The sequence below is a fragment of the Lepidochelys kempii genome, chromosome 3 (assembly GCF_965140265.1).
Source record: "Lepidochelys kempii isolate rLepKem1 chromosome 3, rLepKem1.hap2, whole genome shotgun sequence".
Lineage (NCBI taxonomy): Eukaryota > Metazoa > Chordata > Testudines > Cheloniidae > Lepidochelys > Lepidochelys kempii.
In genome coordinates, this window is record NC_133258.1 from 15,618,015 (window position 1) to 15,638,978 (window position 20,964).

At 45.8% G+C, this 20,964-nt stretch overlaps 1 protein-coding gene across 4 annotated transcripts in view; it reads right to left on the minus strand.

Annotated features, from left to right (window-relative positions):
* Window positions 1-19,982, minus strand: part of ADGRF5 (adhesion G protein-coupled receptor F5) — a 66,782-nt gene extending 46,800 nt beyond the window's left edge. For 3 of the 4 annotated variants that reach the window (XM_073335806.1, XM_073335805.1, XM_073335807.1), the window contains exons 1-2: window positions 19,632-19,982; window positions 13,942-14,083 (exon numbers count right to left, since the gene is read on the minus strand). In XM_073335806.1, the coding sequence (XP_073191907.1) occupies window positions 13,942-14,083; window positions 19,632-19,687 (198 nt within the window). In that variant the 5' untranslated portion in view covers window positions 19,688-19,982. The remainder of the gene's footprint in view (window positions 1-13,941; window positions 14,084-19,631) is intronic. The other variant, XM_073335808.1, reaches the window with a different exon arrangement.
* Window positions 19,983-20,964: the final 982 nt, after the last annotated feature.

Consider the following 20,964-nt stretch of genomic DNA (forward strand, 5'->3'; position numbering starts at 1 on the left):
TCAGAGAAATCTGTGTCCATGCCCTGATCACTCACGTGACCGCGCTGACGTCGCCTCCTCGCCCGGTATCGCTTTACCACGTTCTGGTGCTGCATATACTGCTGGATAATGCGTGTGGTGTTTAATGTGCTCCTAATTGCCAAAGTGAGCTGAGCGGCCTCCATGCTTGCCTTGGTATGGCGTCCGCACAAAAAAAAGGCGCGGAACGATTGTCTGCCTTTGTTTTCACGGAGGGAGGGAGGGAAGGGGGGCCTGACCATGTGTACCCAGAACCACCCACGACAATGTTTTAGCCCCATCAGAGTGCTCCATTGTGACTGCTCTGGACAGCACTCTCAACTCAGATGCACGATTGTTTGCCGTTGCTCTGACGCAGGGAGGGGCGACTGACGATACGGCTTACAGGATTGGCTTCAGGGAGCTAAAATCAACAAAAGGGGTGGCTTTACATCAAGGAGTATTTCAGGCAGGAGTTCACGGAGGGTTCCAATAAGAAATGGTGCACCTAAGTTATTTTTCTTATTGGAACAAGGAAGTTAGCCTGGCCTCTGATTGATACATGGCTAGATTTACCTTACTGCACCTTCTCTGTGAGTGACTGCAGTGTGACCTAGAGGAATGAGTCCCCTAGACAGGGGAGGAGGCAAATGAGTACAAAACAAATCTGGTCTATTTCTTGTTTTGATCCACTCCATCTATCTTTTACATCTTTGGCTGGCAGCAGACGATGCAGAAGGACTGCATGCCATCCACATCTCATGGCTGCTCGGCAGAAGATGGTACAGTACGACTGCTAGCCATCCTCATCTCTTGCCTGCCCGGCAGAAGATGGTACAATACGACTGCTAGCCATCCTCATCTCTTGCCTGCCCAGCAGAAGATGGTACAGTACGACTGCTAGCAATCCGTATCGCCTGCCTGCTCACCATAAGACAGTTCAATAGGACTGACTGCAGGACTAAAGAGAATGACCTGGTCAAGTCACTCCAAATTTAGTCCCTGCGCCCATGTCTGCCCAGGCGCTCCCAGCCGACGTGGCCAGGAGCACCTCGGACACGACGATGACAGCTACCAGTTGTATTGCACCGTCTGAAGGCAATGGGTTGCTGCTACTGTGTAGCAATGCCATACCGCGTCTGCCAGCACCCAGGAGACATATACGTGACGGTTACCTGAGCGGGCTCCATGCTTGCCGTGGTATGGCATCTGCACAGGTAACTCAGGAAAAAAGGCGCGAAACGATTGTCTGCCCTTGCTTTCACGGAGGGAGTGAGGGAACGGGGGCCTGACGATATGTACCCAGAACCACCCGCGACAATGTTTTAGCCCCATCAGGCATTGGGATCTCAACCCAGAATTCCAATGGGCAGCGGAGACTGCGGGAACTGTGTGATAGCTACCCACAGTGCAATGCTCCGGAAGTCGACTCTAGCTTCGGTACTGTGGAAGCACTCCGCCGAGTTAATGCACTTAATGCACTTAGAGCATTTTCTGTGGGGACACACACACTCGAATATATAAAACCGATTTCTAAAAAAACGACTTCTATAAATTCGACCTTATTCCGTAGTGTAGACATACCCTAGGTAACAAAATGGAGGAACTAGAGCTACTGGTGCAGGAAGTGAAACCAGAGATTCTAGGGATAACAGAAACATGGTGGAATAGTCGTCATGACTGGACTACAGGTATTGAAGGGTCTGTGCTGTTTAGGAAAGACCGAAATAAAGGTAAAGGTGGTGGAGTAGCATTGTATATCAATGATGAGGTAGAATGTAAAGAAATAAGAAGCGATGGAATGGATAAGACAGAGTCTGTCTGGGTAAAAATTACATTGGGGAAGAAAACTATTAGAGCTTCCCCTGGGATAGTACTTGGGGTGTTCTATAGACTGCCGGGATCTAATTTGGATATGGATAGAGCCCTCTTTAATGTTTTTAATGAAGTAAATATTAAAGAAAACTGCGTGATCATGGGAGACTTTAACTTCCCAGATGGAGGACAAGTGCTAGTAATAAAAATAGGGCTCAGATTTTCCTAGATGCCATAGCTGATGGATTCCTTCATCAAATAGTTGCTGAACCGACTAGAGGGGATGCCATTTTAGATTTGGTTTTAGTGAGTAGTGAAGACCTCATAGAAGAAATGATTGTAGGGGACAATCTTGGTTCGAGTGATCATGAACTAATTCAGTTCAAACTGAATGGAAGGATTAACAAAAGTAAATCTGCAACTAGGGTTTTTGATTTCAAAAGGGCTGACTTTCAAAAATTAAGGAAATTAGTTAGGGAGGTGGATTGGACTGAAGAATTTATGGATCTAAAGGCAGAGGAGGCCTGGGATTACTTTAAATCAAAGCTGCAGAACCTATCGGAAGCCTGCATCCCAAGAAAGAGGGAAAAATTCATAGGCAGGAGTTGTAGACCAAGCTGGATGAGCAAGCAACTCAGAAAGGTGATTAAGAGAAAGCATACAGGGAGTGGAAGATGGGAGGGATCAGCAAGGAAAGCTACCTTATTGAGGTCAGAACATGGAGGGATAAAGTGAGAAAGGCTAAAAGTCAAGTAGAGCTGGACTTGCAGAGGGAATTAAAACCAATAGTAAAAGGTTCTATAGCCATATAAATAAGAAGAAAACAAAGAAAGAAGAAGTGCGACCGCTAAACACTGAGGATGGAGTGGAGATCAAGGATAATCTAGGCATGGCCCAATATCTAAACAAATACTTTGCCTCAGTCTTTAATAAGGCTAAAGAGGATCTTAGGGATAATGGTAGCATGACAAATGGGAATGAGGATATGGAGATAGATATTACCATATTTGAGGTAGAAGCGAAACTCAAACATCTTAATGGGACTAAATGGGGGGGCCCAGATAATCTTCATCCAAGAATATTAAAGGAATTGGCACATGAAATTGTAAGCCCATTAGCAAGAATTTTTAATGAATCTGTAAACTCAGGGGTTGTACCGTATGATTGGAGAATTGCTAACATAGTTCCTATTTTTAAGAAAGGGAAAAAAAAGTGATCTGGGTAACTACAGGCCTGTTAGTTTGACATCTGTAGTATGCAAGGTCTTGAAAAAATTTTTGAAGGAGTAAGTAGTTAAGGACATTGAGGTCAGTGGTAAATGGGACAAAATACAACATGGTTTTACAAAAGGTAGATTGTGCCAGACCAACCTGATCTCCTTCTTTGAGAAAGTAACAGATTTTTTAGACAAAGGAAACGCAGTGGATTTAATTTACCTAGACTTCAGTAAGGCATTTGATACTGTGCCACATAGGGAATTACTAGTTAAATTGGAAAAGATGGGGATCAATATGAAAATTGAAAGGTGGATAAGGAATTAGTTAAAAGGAAGACTACAGCGGGTCCTAGTGAAAGGTGAACTGTCAGGCTGGAGGGAGGTTACCAGTGGAGTTCCTCAGCGATCGGTTTTGGGACCAATCTTATTTAATCTTTTTATTACTGACCTTGGCACAAAAAGTGGGAGTGTGCTAATAAAGTTTGCGGATGATACAAAGCTGGGAGGCATTGCCAATTTAGAGAAGGACCAGGAAATCATACAGGAAGATTTGGATGACCTTGTAAACTGGAGTAATAGTAATAGGATGAAATTTAATAGTGAGAAGTGTAACGTTATACATTTAGGGATTAATAATAAGAATTTTAGTTATAAGCTGGGGACGCATCAATTAGAAGTAACGGAGGAGGAGAAGGACCTTGGAGTATTGGTTGATCATAGGATGACTATGAGCCGCCAATGTGATATGACCGTGAAAAAAGCTAATGCGGTCTTGGGATGCATCAGGCAAGGTATTTCCAGTAGAGATAAGGAGGTGTTAGTACTGTTATACAAGGCACTGGTGAGACCTCACCTGGAATACCGTGTGTAGTTCTGGTCTCCTGTGTTTAAGAAGGATGAATTCAAACTGGAACAGGTACAGAGAAGGGCTACTAGGATGATCCAAGGAATGGAAAACTTGTCTTGTGAAAGGAGACTCAAGGAGCTTGGCTTGTTTAGCCTAACTAAAAGAAGGTTGAGGGGAGATATGATTGCTCCCTATAAATATATCAGAGAGATAAATACTAGGGAGGGAGAGGAATTATTTAAGATCAGTACCGATGTGGACACAAGAACAAATGGATATAAACTGGTCATTGGGAAGTTTAGACTTGAAATTAGACAAAGGTTTTTAACCATCAGAGGAGTGAAGTTTTGGAATAGCCTTCCAAGGGAAGCAGTGGGGGCAAAAGACCTATCTGGCTTTAAGATTAAAGTCAGTAAGTTTATGGAGGAGATGGTATGATGGGATAACATGATTTTGGCAATTAACTGATCTTTAAATATTCATGGTAAATAGGCCCAATGGCCTGTGACGGAATGTTAGATGGGGTGGGATCTGAGTTACTACAGAAAATTCTTTCCTGGGTGTCTGGCTGGTGAATCTTGCCCATATGCTCAGGGTTTAGCTGATCGCCATATTTGGGGTCGGGAAGGAATTTTCCTCCAGGGCAGATTGGAAGAGGCCCTGGAGGTTTTTCGCCTTCCTCTGTAGCATGCCCCACGGGTCACTTGCTGGAGGATTCTCTGCTCCTTGAGGTCTTTAAACCACGATTTGAGGACTTCAGTAGTTCAGACATAGGTGAGAGGTTTTTCGCAGGAGTGGGTGGGTGAGATTCTGTGGCCTGCATTGTGCAGGAGGTCAGACTAGATGATTATAATGGTCCCTTCTGACCTTAGTATCCATGAATCTATGTTGACATAGCTAGGTTGATGCAGTGGCAGAGTAGACACTGTGTTGCTTGTGTCGACTTAAGTGGTCTCCAGGAGGCAACCCACAATGACCCACTGTGACTGCTCTAGTTGCTATTTTCAACTCCTCTGCCCAGCAGCTAGGTACACAGGAACAAGCTCCTCCCCCCTTACAGGACTGCTAATTTTTTAATTTTCATTTCCTGTTTGGTCAGTGTGGAGAGCTCACCTAGCAACTGCCCAACTGAGCATGCCAGGCCCATGCTCCAAATGCACTCCAGCCTAGAGTACACAGGAGTTGGTGGATCGCCCGGGTCTGTGCGGAGAAGAGCCTGAGCAGACTCAGCTCAGATCTAGCTGTAGGAATGTGGACATTCACAAGCAGATCTCTTGGGCTGTAGGGGGAGAAGGGCTACTAGGGCTACTCGCAGCAGTGCCGAGTGAAAGCCAAGGAGCTGCGTCAGGCCAGAGGAGACCAGCACTGAGCACCCAGAGGCCGCAATTCAGCAGCATGCAGCATCTCCAATGCGAGCCCTCTCCCGCCGCCCGCTCATGCTGCTGGGGGACAGAGACTCATCAGGCTCTGGCAAGGGAGTGGGGCCGAATGGATGGAGCCGGGGCTGGGAGTCTGGACTCCTGTGTTCTCTCCCTAGCTCTGGGAGGGGAGTGGGGTGTAGGGGTTGGGAGGGGGGGTATATCATTCAGAGATCATAGAAAGAGGTGCATTTTCAATGCTACATTACTTCATTCACAGCATGGTTCAGACCAGGTTGCCAAAAACACAGTGACAGGCACAACACAGGAAAGCAGCATACATCGCTGAGGGGTCATTATTAAAACAGTCTTTCAAAGCCTTCCTGAGCCGTATAGCTCCCTGCTGAGTTCCTCTTATAGCCCTGGTATCTGGCTGCTCAAAATCAGCAGACAGCTGATCCACTTCCACCCTTCATGCGGCAGAAACTTCTCTCCCTTTGTTTCACAGATATTATGAAGCATGCAGCAGGCAACTATAACCATGAGAATATCTTTTTTCACTGAGGTCTAACCTAGTGAGTAGACTGCTCCAGCGCCCCTTCAAACGGCCAAAGGCACATCAACCATCATTCTGCACCTGCTGAGCTGATTGTTGAAGTGCTTCTTGCTGCTGTGTAGGTGTCTGGTGTCCAGCTTCATGAGCTGCGGGAGTAAGGGATAGGCTGGTTCTCTCAGGATCACTATGGGCATTTCAACATTTCCAGTGGTGATTTTTGTGGTCCGGAAAGAAAATCTCTGCTTGCAGATTTCTGAACAGGACTGTGTTTTTAAAGATATGCGCATCACGCACCTTCCCGGCCCATTCCATGTTGATGTTGGTAAAAACATCCCCAGTGAGCCACCAGTGCTTGCTACACCATAGAAAAGTATTCCTTTCTGTTTATGTATTCTGTGGCAAGGTGGTCTGGTGCCAAGATAGGGCTATGCATGTCCTCTATCGCCCCACTGCAGTTAAGTAACCCCATTGCAGCAAAACCATCCAGTGTCTCCTGCACATTGCCCAGAGTCAGAGTCCTTCTTAGAATCATAGAATGATTGCAGAAGGCAATCTTAGCAGAAGGCAATCAATGGTCCTGCAGACCTGGATCATAGCAACCCCCAAGGTGGATTTCCCAACTCCAGATTGATTCACAACTCAACGGTAGCAGTCTGGTGTTGCCAGCTTCCACATAGCGATCACCACTCGCTTCTCCACTATCAATGCAACTCTTATTTTGGTGTCGCTGCACTGAAGGACTAAGGAGAGCTCCTCACAAAGTTGCTGGAAAGTGGCCTAGTGCATACAAAAGTTCTGCAGCCACTGCTCATCAGCCCATACCTGGATAATGATGTGATCCCACCAGTCAGTGCTTGTTTCTCAGGACCAGAAACAGCACTCCACTCTGTTCATCTGCTCTGCGACTGCCAACAGCAACCAGGAATTGTTTGTTTCCATGACTTCCAGCTACTTGAAAGGAAATTGCCATATTCCAAGCAGCAGCTCCTCTGGTTGCTCTGGAAATACTGCAGGATCAGGTGTGTTGTGTTCACCACGCTCACCACAATGGTGCAGAGCTGTGCAGGATCCATGCTTGTCTAGAGATGGCAGATACATGGCTATGCTAGGTTTTTGAAAACAGGCATGAAATATTATGGGATGTAGAGAAAACTGCATCATGGGACGTTCACGCCATGTTCCCAGTCACCCCTGAGAGAATGTTTTGCCCCCATGAGACATTGCAAGCCCTTCCCATAACACCTGGTACTAGATTCTGGCAAGTTGCACCGTGGGATAGCTACCCATGATGCACTTCTCTCTGCATTGATGGAAGTGCTACTAGTGAGGACACACTCCGCTGACACAAGAAGTATAGTGTGGACATGCACAACTGACTTAGGGTATGTCTACACTATGAAATTAGGTCGATTTTATAGAAGTCAATCTTTAGAAACTGATTTTATAGAGTCGATTGTGTATGTCCACACTAAGTGCATTAAGTCGGCGGAGTGTGTCCTCACTACCATGGGTAGCATCGACTTACAGAGCGGTCCACTGTGGGTAGCTATCCCACAGTTCCTGCAGTCTCCACTGCCCATTGGAATTCTGGGTTAAGCTCCCAATGCCTGATGGGGCAAAAACATTGTTGTGGGTGGTTTTGGGTACATGTCATCAGGCCCCCCTCCCTCCCTCCATGGAAGCAATGGCAGACAATTGTTTTGCGCCTTTTTTCCTGGGTTACCTGTGCAGACACTATACCACAGCAAGCATGGAGCCTGCTCAGCTCACCGTCACTGTACATCTCCTGCATGCTGCAGATGCGATACTGCATTGCTATACAGCAGCAGCTCCTTGCCTTCACGGCGGACGGTGCAGTAGGACTGATAGCTGTCGTACATCTCCTGGGTGCTCCTGGCAGACCTTGGTTAGGTCGATCAGGGGGCCTGGACAGACATGGATATTCTCCTTTTAGAGCACCAATGGGAGCCAGAGACTCCAGGTCATTCTCTTGGAGATTTAGTCCTGCCTGGAATGTCATGCGAGCTGGAGGCTTCTGCCTCAGGCTGCTCTCCCAGCCAGCAGCATCATGCGGTTGCACCTACTCCAGCCTATCCCTTGCTCCCATGGCTCATGAAGCCTGAACAGTAGTAAGAAGCAGTTCAACTATAGGCTGAGCAAGTGCAGAATGGTGGTAAAATGTGCCTTTGGACGTTTAAAAGCTCGCTGGCGCTGTTTGCTGACTAGGTCAGACCTCAGCGCAACCAACATTCCCATTGTTATTGCTGCTTGCTGGGTGCTCCATAATATCTGTGAGAGTAAGGGGGAGACATTTATGGCGGGGTGGGAGATTGACACAAATTGCCTGGCATTCAATTTTGAGCAGCCAGACACCAGGGTGATTAGAAGAGCACAGCAAGGCGTGCTGCGCATCAGAGAGGCTTTGAAAACCAGTTTCATGACTCACCAGGCTTCGGTGTGACAGTTGTGTGTTTGTCCTTGATGCAAACCAGACCCCTTTGTTGATTTTAATTCCCTGTAAGCCAACCACCCTCCCCTCTTTGAAATAAAGTAACTATTGTTTTGAAACCATGCATTCTTTATTAATTAAAAAAACGAGATAACGGACAAGGTAGCCTGCATGGGGTGGGGGAGGAGGGAAGGACAAGGCCACATTGCTTATTGTAGCCACACTAAAAATAAAACTGTTTGAATGACAGACTTCTGTTGATTGGGCCATCCTCTGGAGTGGAGTGGCTGGGTGCCTGGAGCCTCCCCCTCCATGTTCTTGAACGTCTGGGTGAGGAGGCTATGGAACATGGGGAGGAGGGTAGGTGGTTATGCAGTGGGGGTCTGTGCTCTTGTTGGCTTTCCTGCAGCTCCAACGGACGCTTCATCATATCCATTTGCTCCCCCAACAGATGCTTCATCATGTCCGTTTGCTCCCCCATTAAGCTCAACATCGCATCCTGCCTCCGCTCTTCGTGCTCACTTAATTCTTTCCTGGCCTCTGCAACTGAATGCCTCCATGTATTAAGCTGTGTCCTATCAGTGCGGGACGACTGCATGAGCTTGGAAAACATGTCATCGCGAGTGCGTTTTTTTCACCTTCTAATCTGCAATAACCTCAGGGACGGAGATGATAGGGGGAGTGTAGAAACATTTTATGCTCTACGATTCTGGGGGGACTTCATGGTCACCTGTGCTGCTGAGTTCACCACGCTGATCAAACAGGAAATGAAATTCAAAAGTTCCTGGGCCTTTACTTTTGTAGCTGGCTGGTGCATCAGAGTTAGAATCATAGAATCATAGAATCATAGAATATCAGGGTTGGAAGGGACCCCAGAAGGTCATCTAGTCCAACCCCCTGCTCGAAGCAGGACCAATTCCCAGTTAAACCATCCCAGCCAGGGCTTTGTCAAGCCTGACTTTAAAAACCTCTAAGGAAGGAGATTCTACCACCTCCCTAGGTAACGCATTCCAGTGTTTCACCACCCTCTTAGTGAAAAAGTTTTTCCTAATATCCAATCTAAACCTCCCCCACTGCAACTTGAGACCATTACTCCTCGTTCTGTCATCTGCTACCATTGAGAACAGTCTAGAGCCATCCTCTTTGGAACCCCCTTTCAGGTAGTTGAAAGCAGCTATCAAATCCCCCCTCATTCTTCTCTTCTGCAGGCTAAACAATCCCAGCTCCCTCAGCCTCTCCTCATAACTCATGTGTTCCAGACCCCTAATCATTTTTGTTGCCCTTCGCTGGACTCTCTCCAATTTTTCCACATCCTTCTTGAAGTGTGGGGCCCAAAACTGGACACAGTATTCCAGATGAGGCCTCACCAATGTCGAATAGAGGGGAACGATCACGTCCCTCGATCTGCTCGCTATGCCCCTACTTATACATCCCAAAATGCCATTGGCCTTCTTGGCAACAAGGGCACACTGCTGACTTGACACTGCAAAAGTCGACATAATTTTGTAGTGTAGACATACCCTGGAACAGGAATGCCAGCCAAGGTCTGAGGAGCCCAGTGGGGGACAGGGAGAGGGAACTGGAGCTGAGGATATGGGCACTTAGCTGAATTTTTTTAAAAACCTTGGGGTCTAGTTTCCCCCACCGAATAGCAGGAGTGCAGGGTTTTATCAGCTCTATCTGGATCCCCTTCAGGGGAAGGACTGGTAGCATCCCAGTCAATTGAAAACTCAGCCACCTATTTCTCAGGCCATCACTAGCATGCTTTAGGCAGGGGCATGATGGCACAAGGGACACAGAGTAGCCGAGTTCATGCAGGGGTCTGCCAAGTAGAGTACAGCATGTGTTATTTTTAGATCAACCCTAGAATGCACTGGCACCGTTCCTAGTGATGGGCCAAAAAACACAAGTGGCGACACAGAGGCAGGAAGTTTGCATCTTCGTCGGTTTGTGGAACTTAATTCAAACCTTTATTTACAGTGCTGGTGAATAGCTTGGCACCCCTTAAGACACCTCATCACACAAAGGAGCCACACGGAGTGTGATTAGAGCTGCTTCCTCCTCAGATTACATCAGTCCTGATTGTAAAGATTCCCAAAGCATATTTTGCTGCACAAATAGGGATGCAAGCCTTTCTCCTGGCCAAATTTCAGCTTGAAGAGTTACATGATGCTTACAAGTATCAGAGAGGTAGCCATGTTAGTCTGGATCTGTAAAAGTGACAGAGTCTTGTGGCACCTTATAGACTAACAGATGTATTAGAGCATAAGCTTTCGTGGGTGAATACCCACTTCGTTGGATGCATGTAGTGGAAATTTCCAGAGGCAGGTATAAATATGCAAGCAAGAATCAGGCTAGGGATAATGAGGTTAGTTCAATCAGGGAGGATGAGGACCTCTTCTAGCAGTTGAGGTGTGAACACCAAGGGAGGAGAAACTGATTTTGAGCTTTTGATGCTTACCTAAGTCCACTTCCTCCCTCAGTTTGAAGCTGTAGAAAGAAGTCTTAAGTTCCTCTCCTAACTGATTGAGGTTTTGCTGTTCACTGTTAAACAACTGCCACGTTGCGCCAAGAAGTGGCTGCAATTCAAGACCTGGTGAAGTTGGCTTGTTTGCAAAGCATTTTGGGACCCTTCTGGATTGCAGATGCTATATAAATATTAGGTGTGGTGTATTGAAAAGTGGGTAAAAATTGCAAGCTGTCACATTAAATCCTAGTCCTACTTGCCCCTAAGGAAAGTGTGTGATCTATGTCCTCCGCAGAAAGCCAGCCTAGAGCAAGGTGCGGTGAGTTGGGCCTCTCTGCTTTAGGGAGCAGGTGGCTTTGTCTCTCGCTGTTTTGAGGTTCTTGTCTTAGGGTTCTGGATTCTAAAAAGTAAAGCAGTGTTACATCACAACCTTCCTGAAAGAGCACTTTATGGTTTTTATCTATCTTTTTTGTGTGTATGCTGTGAACTTAACCTAGGATATCAGATATTTTTGTTCAATATATGCTCTCCACCCAAAGCTCTGTGGTTAAGGAACGGCTTGCAAAAACAAAACAAAAAGAGACACTTTCTCCCTCTTAGTCATCAGCTGTAGGAAGTGATGTGCTGATGGAACCAGAGAGCTGATGCTTTTAGCTCCTGATCTTGGACAACCTATTAACTCAGTAAAGCCGCTAGAACAGAAGGGGGGGAAAATCACTCCTCATCACACTAAGGTAATCAGGTTTAGTGTGGGGAAATATGTAGGGTTCAGGGGGAGAAAAACAATGCCCCAACCCAGTCCACCAACAGCTGTCTATGATAACCCCTCTATGCAGAGATTCCCAAACACTAGTTCCAGCCATTGGCTCCTTGTCATAAATATAAAGGGAAGGGTAAACCCCTTTGAAATCCCTCCTGGCCAGGGGAAAGCTCCTCTCACCTGTAAAGGGTTAAGAAGCTAAAGGTAACCTCGCTGGCACCTGACCAAAATGACCAATGAGGAGACAAGATACTTTCAAAATCTGGGAGGAGGGAGAGAAACAAAGGGTCTGTGGGTCTGTCTATATGCTGGTCTTTGTCGGGGATAGACCAGGAATGGAGTCTTAGAACTTTTAGTAAGTAATCTAGCTAGGTATGTGTTAGATTATGATTTCTTTAAATGGCTGAGAAAAGAATTGTGCTGAATAGAATAACTATTTCTGTCTGTGTATCTTTTTTGTAACTTAAGGTTTTGCCTAGAGGGGTTCTCTATGTTTTTGAATCTAATTACCCTGTAAGATATCTACCATCCTGATTTTACAGGAGGGATTTCTTCATTTCTATTTACTTCTATTTTTATTAAAAGTCTTCTTGTAAGAAACTGAATGCTTTTTCATTGTTCTCAGATCCAAGGGTTTGGGTCTGTAGTCACCTAGGCAAATTGGTGAGGCTTTTTATCCAACATTTCCCAGGAAAGGGGGGGTGCAAGTGTTGGGAGGATTGTTCATTGTTCTTAAGATCCAAGGGTCTGGGTCTGTAGTCACCTAGGCAAATTGGTGAGGCTTTTTACCAAACCTTGTCCAGGAAGTGGGGTGCAAGGTTTTGGGACGTATTTTGGGGGGAAGGATGCGTCCAAACAGCTCTTCCCCAGTAACCAGTATTAGTTTGGTGGTGGTAGCGGCCAGTCCAAGGACAATGGGTGGAATATTTTGTACCTTGGGGAAGTTTTGACCTAAGCTGGTAAAGATAAGCTTAGGAGGTTTTTCATGCAGGTCCCCACATCTGTACCCTAGAGTTCAGAGTGGGGGAGGAACCTTGACACTCCTCCTCCATCTTGTTCCCTAGGTTCCTCTCTGCTCCATTGTATTCAGTAACTGGTGCATAGTCCATCTCAGTGGTGCAAAGGGGGTGGAGAGGTCGGTCTTGCTCTCTCTCTTTCTCTCTCTCCTTAAAACTGCTCCAGTGAAAAACAAACCCTCTCTCTAGGCACTCTTTCTCCAAAACACAGTGGGAAAGGCAGGTTCCCATTGCACATAGGTGATCTGGAAGTTACAGGCTGACACAAGGGGCTTCTGTGCCCTGTGTGTGGTGCTGAATCAGATGAGGATCTGCACAAGAATGTGTGCTGCGGGGTGTGTGTGTGTGTGGGGGGGGGTCTATTGGCCGAGAACCCTACAGTGGGGTCACAACTGGCCACAACTACTTCTCCCTGTGGGCTATCTTCATCTTATTATTTATTTCTAGTGCAGCTGTATGTTGAGGCCCCACTGGAGATCAGGACCCCATTGTTCCAGGCCCTGTAGATACACAGACAAAGCAAAAGGCAGCATCTGCCTTAAAGAGCTTATAGTCTAAAGAAAGGAAGTATTATGTGGTCTAATCATTAGCATACTGGATTGGCAGACATGGGTTATAGTCCTTCTCCCTACCCTGACCAGTTGTGTGACCTGGGGCAAGTCATTTCACTTCACTGTTTCTCCTCCCACCCTTTGTCTTGTCTATTTAGACTGTAAGCCCTTCAGGGAAGGGGCTGCCTGCTACCATGTGTATGTCCAACACCTAGCACACTGGGGGCCTGTAGGTGCTGCCATAATAAATATTATCCCTATTCGCCAGGTGGGAAATGAGACACAGTAAAAAGACATTTTGTACAGGAAGACAATGGAAGAGGTGAAAATTGAACCCAGATCTGAGTCCCAGCTCTGTTTTAAACAGGAGACACCATTATCACAGCAGCTGATGCTTTTGTCCAGAGATTGCCCCAGGGCCTGCTTTCAGGGTACCAGGAACCGGATTTTTGTTCACACAACTATTGACACAATTCCCACCCAAGCATAGCTCACGGAGCGAGCATTTAAACCAAGCTATCTAAGCCGCTGATAGCCTAACATGGTAAGAAGGTAGGAAATATGACATCTTGCTCAGTTTACACTGAACGTGTTGAGTTAGGGCTTCACTTACTGGTCGCAGTGGGTTATTTCTGCAGTCAGTGGAGCAGGCCATTTAGCTGTCTATGCATTTATAAAGGATGGCTACATTGCAAAATCCAGCAGCTCCTCAAGTTGTTCTCATTTGACCCAGTGGACAGGGCACTATAGGAGACCTATGTTCAGATCCTGGGTCTCCTGGCTGACCTTGGGCAAGTCTTTATGGGGATAATGACACTGATCTCCTTTGAGGCTGATGGAAGGAAAAGTGCTATATAAGAGTTAGGCATTATTATAAACCAACTGAAAACCACCATAAAAGTTACTTACTGAGTGATGGATGAATGGATCAAAATTAAGTTCAAAATTAACTTCCATCGAAGCGTGGGTAGATGTGGTGACAATTAGAAGTAGGAAGCAGAAGACTTTAATGCCCAGGGACAGCATTTCACCCAATACTTTATTGCAGAATCTGAATGAAAAATATAGCAAAAGGTTAGGAATTTTTCTATCTCCTACCACATGACTTTGTCCTTCAACTCCCTTTCCCAGGGTATCCTAGCCCTAAAAGGCTCCCCAGCTTTTTTTGTGCTTGTAATACTTCTCCCTAAAATGTGCCCAGCTCTGAGAGCTCTGCTTCCTGCCAAGGGAGAGAAAGGGAATCCTTTCATTGTTGTTATGCATACTGGGGAGCACCTAGAGGTGCTGTTCAGGGATTGGCAGGTGCTGTACACAATGGATAAAGGAAAAAATGGTCCCTGCCCCAAAGAGGTTACAGTCCCAGGACAAGACGGAGCGTCTGGTTTTTACCAGCAAAGTGCTATGAGTGCCATTCTCATGATCAGCATAGCAGTTACTAGCTTGTTGAGACAGTGTGGTCTCATGGCTAGAGAAGTTGAGTGGGACTCAGGACTGCTGGGTTCTATTTCTGACTCTGCTGTGCACCCTTGTCTGAGTCACCTCACCTCTTGCTTTGCTTCTGTTTCATCTGCCACTCTTTGGATATGTCTATATCCGGATTGGTGGGCAGCGATCGGTCCAGTGGGGGTCGATTTATCATGTCTAGTCTAGACGCGATAAATCGACCCCCAAGTGCTCTCCCATCAACTCCTGTACTCCACCACCACGAGAGGTGCAGCCAGAGTCGACCAGAGAGCGGCAGCAGTCAACTCACCGCAGTGAAGACACTGCAGTGAATAGGTGTAAGTACGTCGACTTCAACTACGTTATTCACGTAGCTGAAGTTGCATAACTTAGATCGATTTCCCCCCACCATGAGTTTAGACTGGCCAAGTCTTGTTTATTTAGACTGTAAGTTCTTCAGGACAGAGACTGTTTCTTACTGTGTGTGTGTGTGTGTTTGTACAGCACCTCGCACAATGGAGCCTCTAGGCATTACTGTAATAACAACAATAATGTTCAGGAACAGTGAGGAGTTTCAAAAAGGTCTCAGCTTCAAGCTAGAGTTTATATTCACCCCTACGTACAGGATGAACATAAGGCCGATGCACCACTTTCAACGCGGTATGTGTCCGGATCTTCTTCCTGGACAAGGAGGAAATGAGCCAGCTTTCCTAGAGAAGCCATTTGTAAAATAGAGAAGGATGGCATTGTGAGGGGCAGGAACAAAACTCACTCCCAGTACAAAGGGACAGGATGTGAATGAAGATACAAAAATTAAAACCCAGCAATTTTTCAGATTTCTAACACCAAGTATGTTGGGTTCATTTAATCAAAAAATTGGAAAAACGTTGAGGAATTTTTTTTTGTACAAACATTTGTTTCCTTCTAAAGGCTCTTTTCATGGGGGTGGGGGCAAAGCTTTTCTATGAAAAAAATGAGCAACTTATTTTCTTGCTTACACCAGTTTACATCTATACTAACTCCACTGACTTCAATGGCCTTACTCCTGCTCTACACTGGAGTAAGCAAGAGGAGAATCAGTGTAATTGTAATGAGTTTGGAGCTATTGGGCCAAATTCTGCTCTTTTGTTGTTGTTGTTTACTATTTGCATTACTGTTGTACCTATGAAGCCCAGTCAGGGACCAGGGACCCATTGTGCAAAGTCATGTACAAACACAGAAAAAAAGACAGTCCCTGCTCCAAGGGACCTATTATCTAGGTATAAGAAAAGAGACAACAAATACACCTCTACCCCGATATAATGTGACCCGATATAACACGAATCCGGATATAATGCGGTAAAGCAGCGCTCCGGTGGATCAAAGCAAGTTTGATATAACATGGTTTCACCTATAACGCGGTAAGATTTTTTTGACTCCTGAGGACCACGTTATATCAGGGTAGAGGTGTAGATAGAGCCTGATGGGGGAGCCCAAGGAAACAATGACAGGCAGTGATCTCTGCACACCAGCAGCCTAGCAGTTGTTAGCATCAAGGCAAAAGAGATTTCTGAGGAGAGAATTGAGGGTGGATAATGAGGTCGCTTTGCAAACGTTTACGGGGCACCTCTCCCAAGTGCGAGGATCAGTGTGGGATAAAGTACGAAGGCACTTGTTTGATAATTTAATAAGTGGGCAATGGACATTGGCATCATGGGCCAATTGGCAGCAGGAGCTGACATTTCCATAGTAAATGAGAGATGGTAGGTAGGTTAAGGATAAGTGTGAAGGGGGGGCCCTGAAAGTGAAGTCAAGTAGCTTATGTCTGACCCAATAGAAAAGGCCACCCAGCAGAAGGATGCAAGAGAGGGGAGACACGGTCAATGTGTCAGGCTACAAAAATGATCCTTGTAGCAGCCTTCTGAGTGGATGTGAGAGGGGCAAGATTGCATTTGGCAAGGCCAGAGGGAAGGATGTGGCACTAATTGCAGTGTCAGATGACGAGAGCCTGGAGGACAGTTTGAGCTGTGTGGATGTATAGAAAAGGCTGTATCTTGGTGGTGTTCTGCAGAAAGAAGATTTAGACGTAGCCTGGTATCATGACAGAGATCTGAGCTGAAGATGTGGCCCAGGTGATGGGCCTGAGTGACAGGCAGGATGGTGGTGCTTTCCATAGGGCTTGAGAAAGGAGGATGAGGGAGGGTTTGGGGAGAAAGATTACAAGCTCTGTTTTAGCCATGTTGAGCTTGAACTGACATCCCGGAGGAGAAGTCAGCGAGACAGGCTGAGGTTTTAGTTTAGATAGAAGGAGGCAGGCCTGCAGTACAGAGGTAGATCTGTGAGTTGTCAGCACAGAGAGGGCAGTTCAATTTGTGTTTGTGGATGACATTGCTCAGAGATAAGCTGTAGATGGAGAAGAGAAGGGACCAAGGGCAGAGCCCTGAGGAATCCCTACAGAAAGCTGGAGGTGGGGATAAGGAGGATCCTCTGAAGCATTTGATGAAGAAGTGATTAGAGAGGTAAGAGGAGAACCAGGAGAGGATTGAGCCACAAAAGCAAAAGGAGAACAAGATTTCAAGAATAAGACCATGGCTGGCTGTGTTGAAGTGACTGACAGGTCAAGGAGGATGAGGGTGGAGAACGAGTTCTGAGCTTTAGCTAGGAAGAGATCATTACAGCCTTTGGTGAGAGTGGTTTCAGTGGAGTGCTAGGGTTAACAGCTGCATTAGAGAGGGTCTAAGATGGCACTGGAGGAGAACTCCAGACAGTGATTGTACGTAGTGCAGTCCATGAGCTTAGAGATAGAAGGGAGATGGAGAAGTGGTTGGCGAAGCAAATGGGGGCCAAGGGAGGTTAAGATGGGAGGACTACAGCATGTTTGTATGGGGAGGGGAAAAGCCAGGGGAGAACGAGAGGTTCGGAAAAGAGTATGGGAGCGGATGCGAGTGGGCATGCGGGAGACCAGGAGACAGGATGGGGTCACAGGGGCACATGGACAGATTACAGTAGGAGAGCAGCCAAGAAACTTCTGTGTCTGTGACAGGGAAGAAGGAGGAGAGAGTTGTAGGAGGCGAAGGAGGAAGGCGGGCAAGTGAGGGGAGGGGGAGATTGTGTCCTGTTTTGCCCATTTTCTCTTGGAACAAATTGGCGAGATCCTGTGTGGAGAGAAAGTGGAGACAGGAGGAGCAGGGGGTTTGAGGAGTGAGTCAAAGGTGGTAAAAAGACAGCTGGGATAAAGAAGTGGACTTGTTTAGCCAGGAAGAGAGCAGAACTGAAGGAGGAGAGAATGAATTTCTAGAGTAGGAAGTCAGGCTGGTCATGGGATTTCTGCTTGAGATGCTCCTCGGTGTGAGGGCAGGAGCAGAGGAAATGGATGCTGGAGGAGAGCCAGTCACATTGATGTAAATCCAGAGTAACTCCACTGGAACAACTCATAATGGGGTTACTTTGGTAAAACAGAGGTGGGGCCAGTGATGCTCAACTATATGGACCCACTTGCCATTCTGTCCTATGGATGGCGAGGAGCTGCTCTCCCAAGTGAGACAGTACAGTGAGGTGTTCATTTTAATTATACAGTATATCTAAAAAGAAAAGGAGTACTTGTGGCACCTTAGAGACTAACCAATTTATTTGAGCATGAGCTTTCGTGAGCTACAGCTCACTTCATCAGATGTTAAAGTCTGCTGCAGTTTCCACGGTAAACATCTGATGAAGTGAGCTGTAGCTCACGAAAGCTCATGCTCAAATAAATTGGTTAGTCTCTAAGGTGCCACAAGTACTCCTTTTCTTTTTGCGAATACAGACTAACACGGCTGTTCCTCTGAAACCTGTCAGTATATCTAAACAGGTTTCTAAATTTATCTTTTAATTAAACAAATTGTTTCAGTGCAGGATGGTACAAAGAGCTTTCATATGCTTTCTTGCTTGCATATGAAAGTGTAGTAAGAAAGATTATTTTCCTGCTCAACAAGTGCATTGTTTTGATATTCTCTATTATAATGTTTCCTTCCAATACATTACATTTTACAGCATGCCATTAATAACCATAGATAGAAAATTCCCGGGATTACACCAAATCTGAAATTAAGCAAAAATTAAGGCAATGGTATACAAGCAAGTTAATAGTGCTATTGGTTATCACAGCAAAAGTTGCCTGTCACATCATATCTTTTGTGCTGGGATAGCATGAAATGAAACTTAGCACAAAAGTATTATTTCTGCAAAACATGAAGCTTCTCTCTCAAGCAGCCTGTTGGGTCTGTGGTAATGCCTCTGTAGGTTTGTGTTTCAAGGTAGCTTTTAAGTGATCTCAGCACTGATGGTGTTTTATATGTGCATTGTAAAAAAACAGTGGATAGAGGTAATAAAACTTTTCTGAGCCACTGTGTCAGCATGACACATATAATGAAAGAGACTAATGCCCTTGGAGACTGAGAGCATGATGGGAGAACATAGTAAACTTCAGTAATTTCTTTCTTTCTTCTTTCCCCTACCCCAGACATTCCTTGACCCCCGGAGTTGTTTAGATCTAACTCTGCTTAGTCTTGTCCCAAGGCAATTAAAACAAGGTCTAAACAATCTCTAACTCCTTTAATTTTGGGTTCCCTAGTCCTTCCTACTTCCACTCACAAACTTTATTTCTGTGTTTCTCGTATTGTGAAGGCAGGCAACGAAAGTCCTAACAGAGTTGGGCAGAAAGTGATTTCTTGAACAAAATTTCTGCAAAACCAGAAAGTTGCATCTGTCAGAATTTCCAGCAAAACATGGCAGCTGTTCACTGCAAAACCGGGAACTAGAAACATGAGCTCCTTTTTGATTTTCAGCAACCAACACTGATAATCCAACAACACACAGCCAACATTTTCAAGAAAAGCCAGACAGTTTCCACCCATTAGAACAAACCCCCAATTTTAGGTTGAAAAAAATTTTGGTGGGAAATATTCAACCAGCCCTCACTCCAAGGTTGATGCAGATGCCTTGGCTGGAAAGGTGTCTGTACTCTTTCATCCACACCATCTGTAAGCTGCAACAGCTCATAAAGCAAGAAAGACCCAACGTTGCTGCTAGCTCTGTCTCCTGCACTACAGCATAGAAGTTTGCTGTCAAGTCACTGGCTGAAAACAAATTTGGCTTGAGGATACAAAATAACCGTAGAAATCATACACCAGGGAACCAACCTGAGCTGGGAGAGGATAGTCTGACTTTCCATGAGCTGAGAGCCGCTCTTCTTCATTCCCAACTTCGGAGAGTTTGTCAGAAGCGTCGCTGAGTCTTTAAAGTGCCTCTTACAAACCCAGCCTAATGTTTCTTTCAGATAAAAAGGCTGTAAATGAAACCCAGGTGTGTAATCTGCTTTACCTGTCCGGTTTTCCCTGTGGAAAGCTCCCTGAATTCAACTCACGCTTCCACTAGCTGTCTGCCTGCTCCCAATGCAGGATGTTCAATGAACTGGCCGGGTTGTCATTACTGCATGGAGCATGGCTGGGGTTTGTGCCTGGGACTCCTTTCGAAGCAACCTGAGTGGCATTGTTATAGTAGACAACACACCAGGCATTTTAAGGCGTTGTTTCCTGGTACCTCTTACCAAGTAATTATTATTTTTTTCCCTACATGTGACCCAAGTCTCCAGCCCCTTTTCTGCACATTGCTCCAGCAAGTGGCCTAACTTGTTCTGCCAGCATTACTCATACTGTTTGTTTGGATTAAACAGTGTCATGAAAGTGGTAACTAACCTGACAAACATGAGGGCTGGCCAGCTGCCCTTGGGTGCTCTTCTTTATGAAATTGCAATGGAATGATATTTACCACCTTTGATTTAATCGCCAAGGGGAAAGAATATGAATGTTACTCTGATATGCCAGCAGGCTGGTTGCTTTTCAGAGATTCACAGAGTTCGAGCAGCCCCATATGTAACAGGAATATTTACAGGTACCTGATACATAACAGCATAATTGCAGGCTGCGATGCACTACTGTCAGCAAAGCCTATGTTTAACAATGGCCTAACCCCAGACTTCTCAGGGGCTCATGCTTTTAGGGAACAGGTTGCCAGGTGCTTACAAAGCTCTGCCTAATGTATACACAAAATGCAACTTTGTAACTGGACTCCAAGTTCATTTCATAAGCACCTGTGAAAAAAACTGCACCATTAAATCCAAAGTCAAAGCATCGGGTACGTACTCAACAGGAGATGCCAGGGCTGGTGGCCAGTCACGCCTCCTAATCAGACTGCTAAGTGGTTTTTTCCTCGCCTCATTCATAATTTACAGTCACACCGCCGGAGGCTGTTATCATGCCAGATTTTACAACTTCAGACAGATCTGGCTGGGTCACTATTTGGATGGGGGAAGCCAACAGAAATTTCATGCGCTGCAGGAAGGGTTGTTAATGAGTCAGTAGGTGATAACCTGGTCTCTGACTCAGCTGGTATTATTTGTAAGCATTTCTGTAACAGTCACAGGGCCAAAGATTATAACTGGTCGTGCTGGGTGCTGCACAAACAGAGATAAAG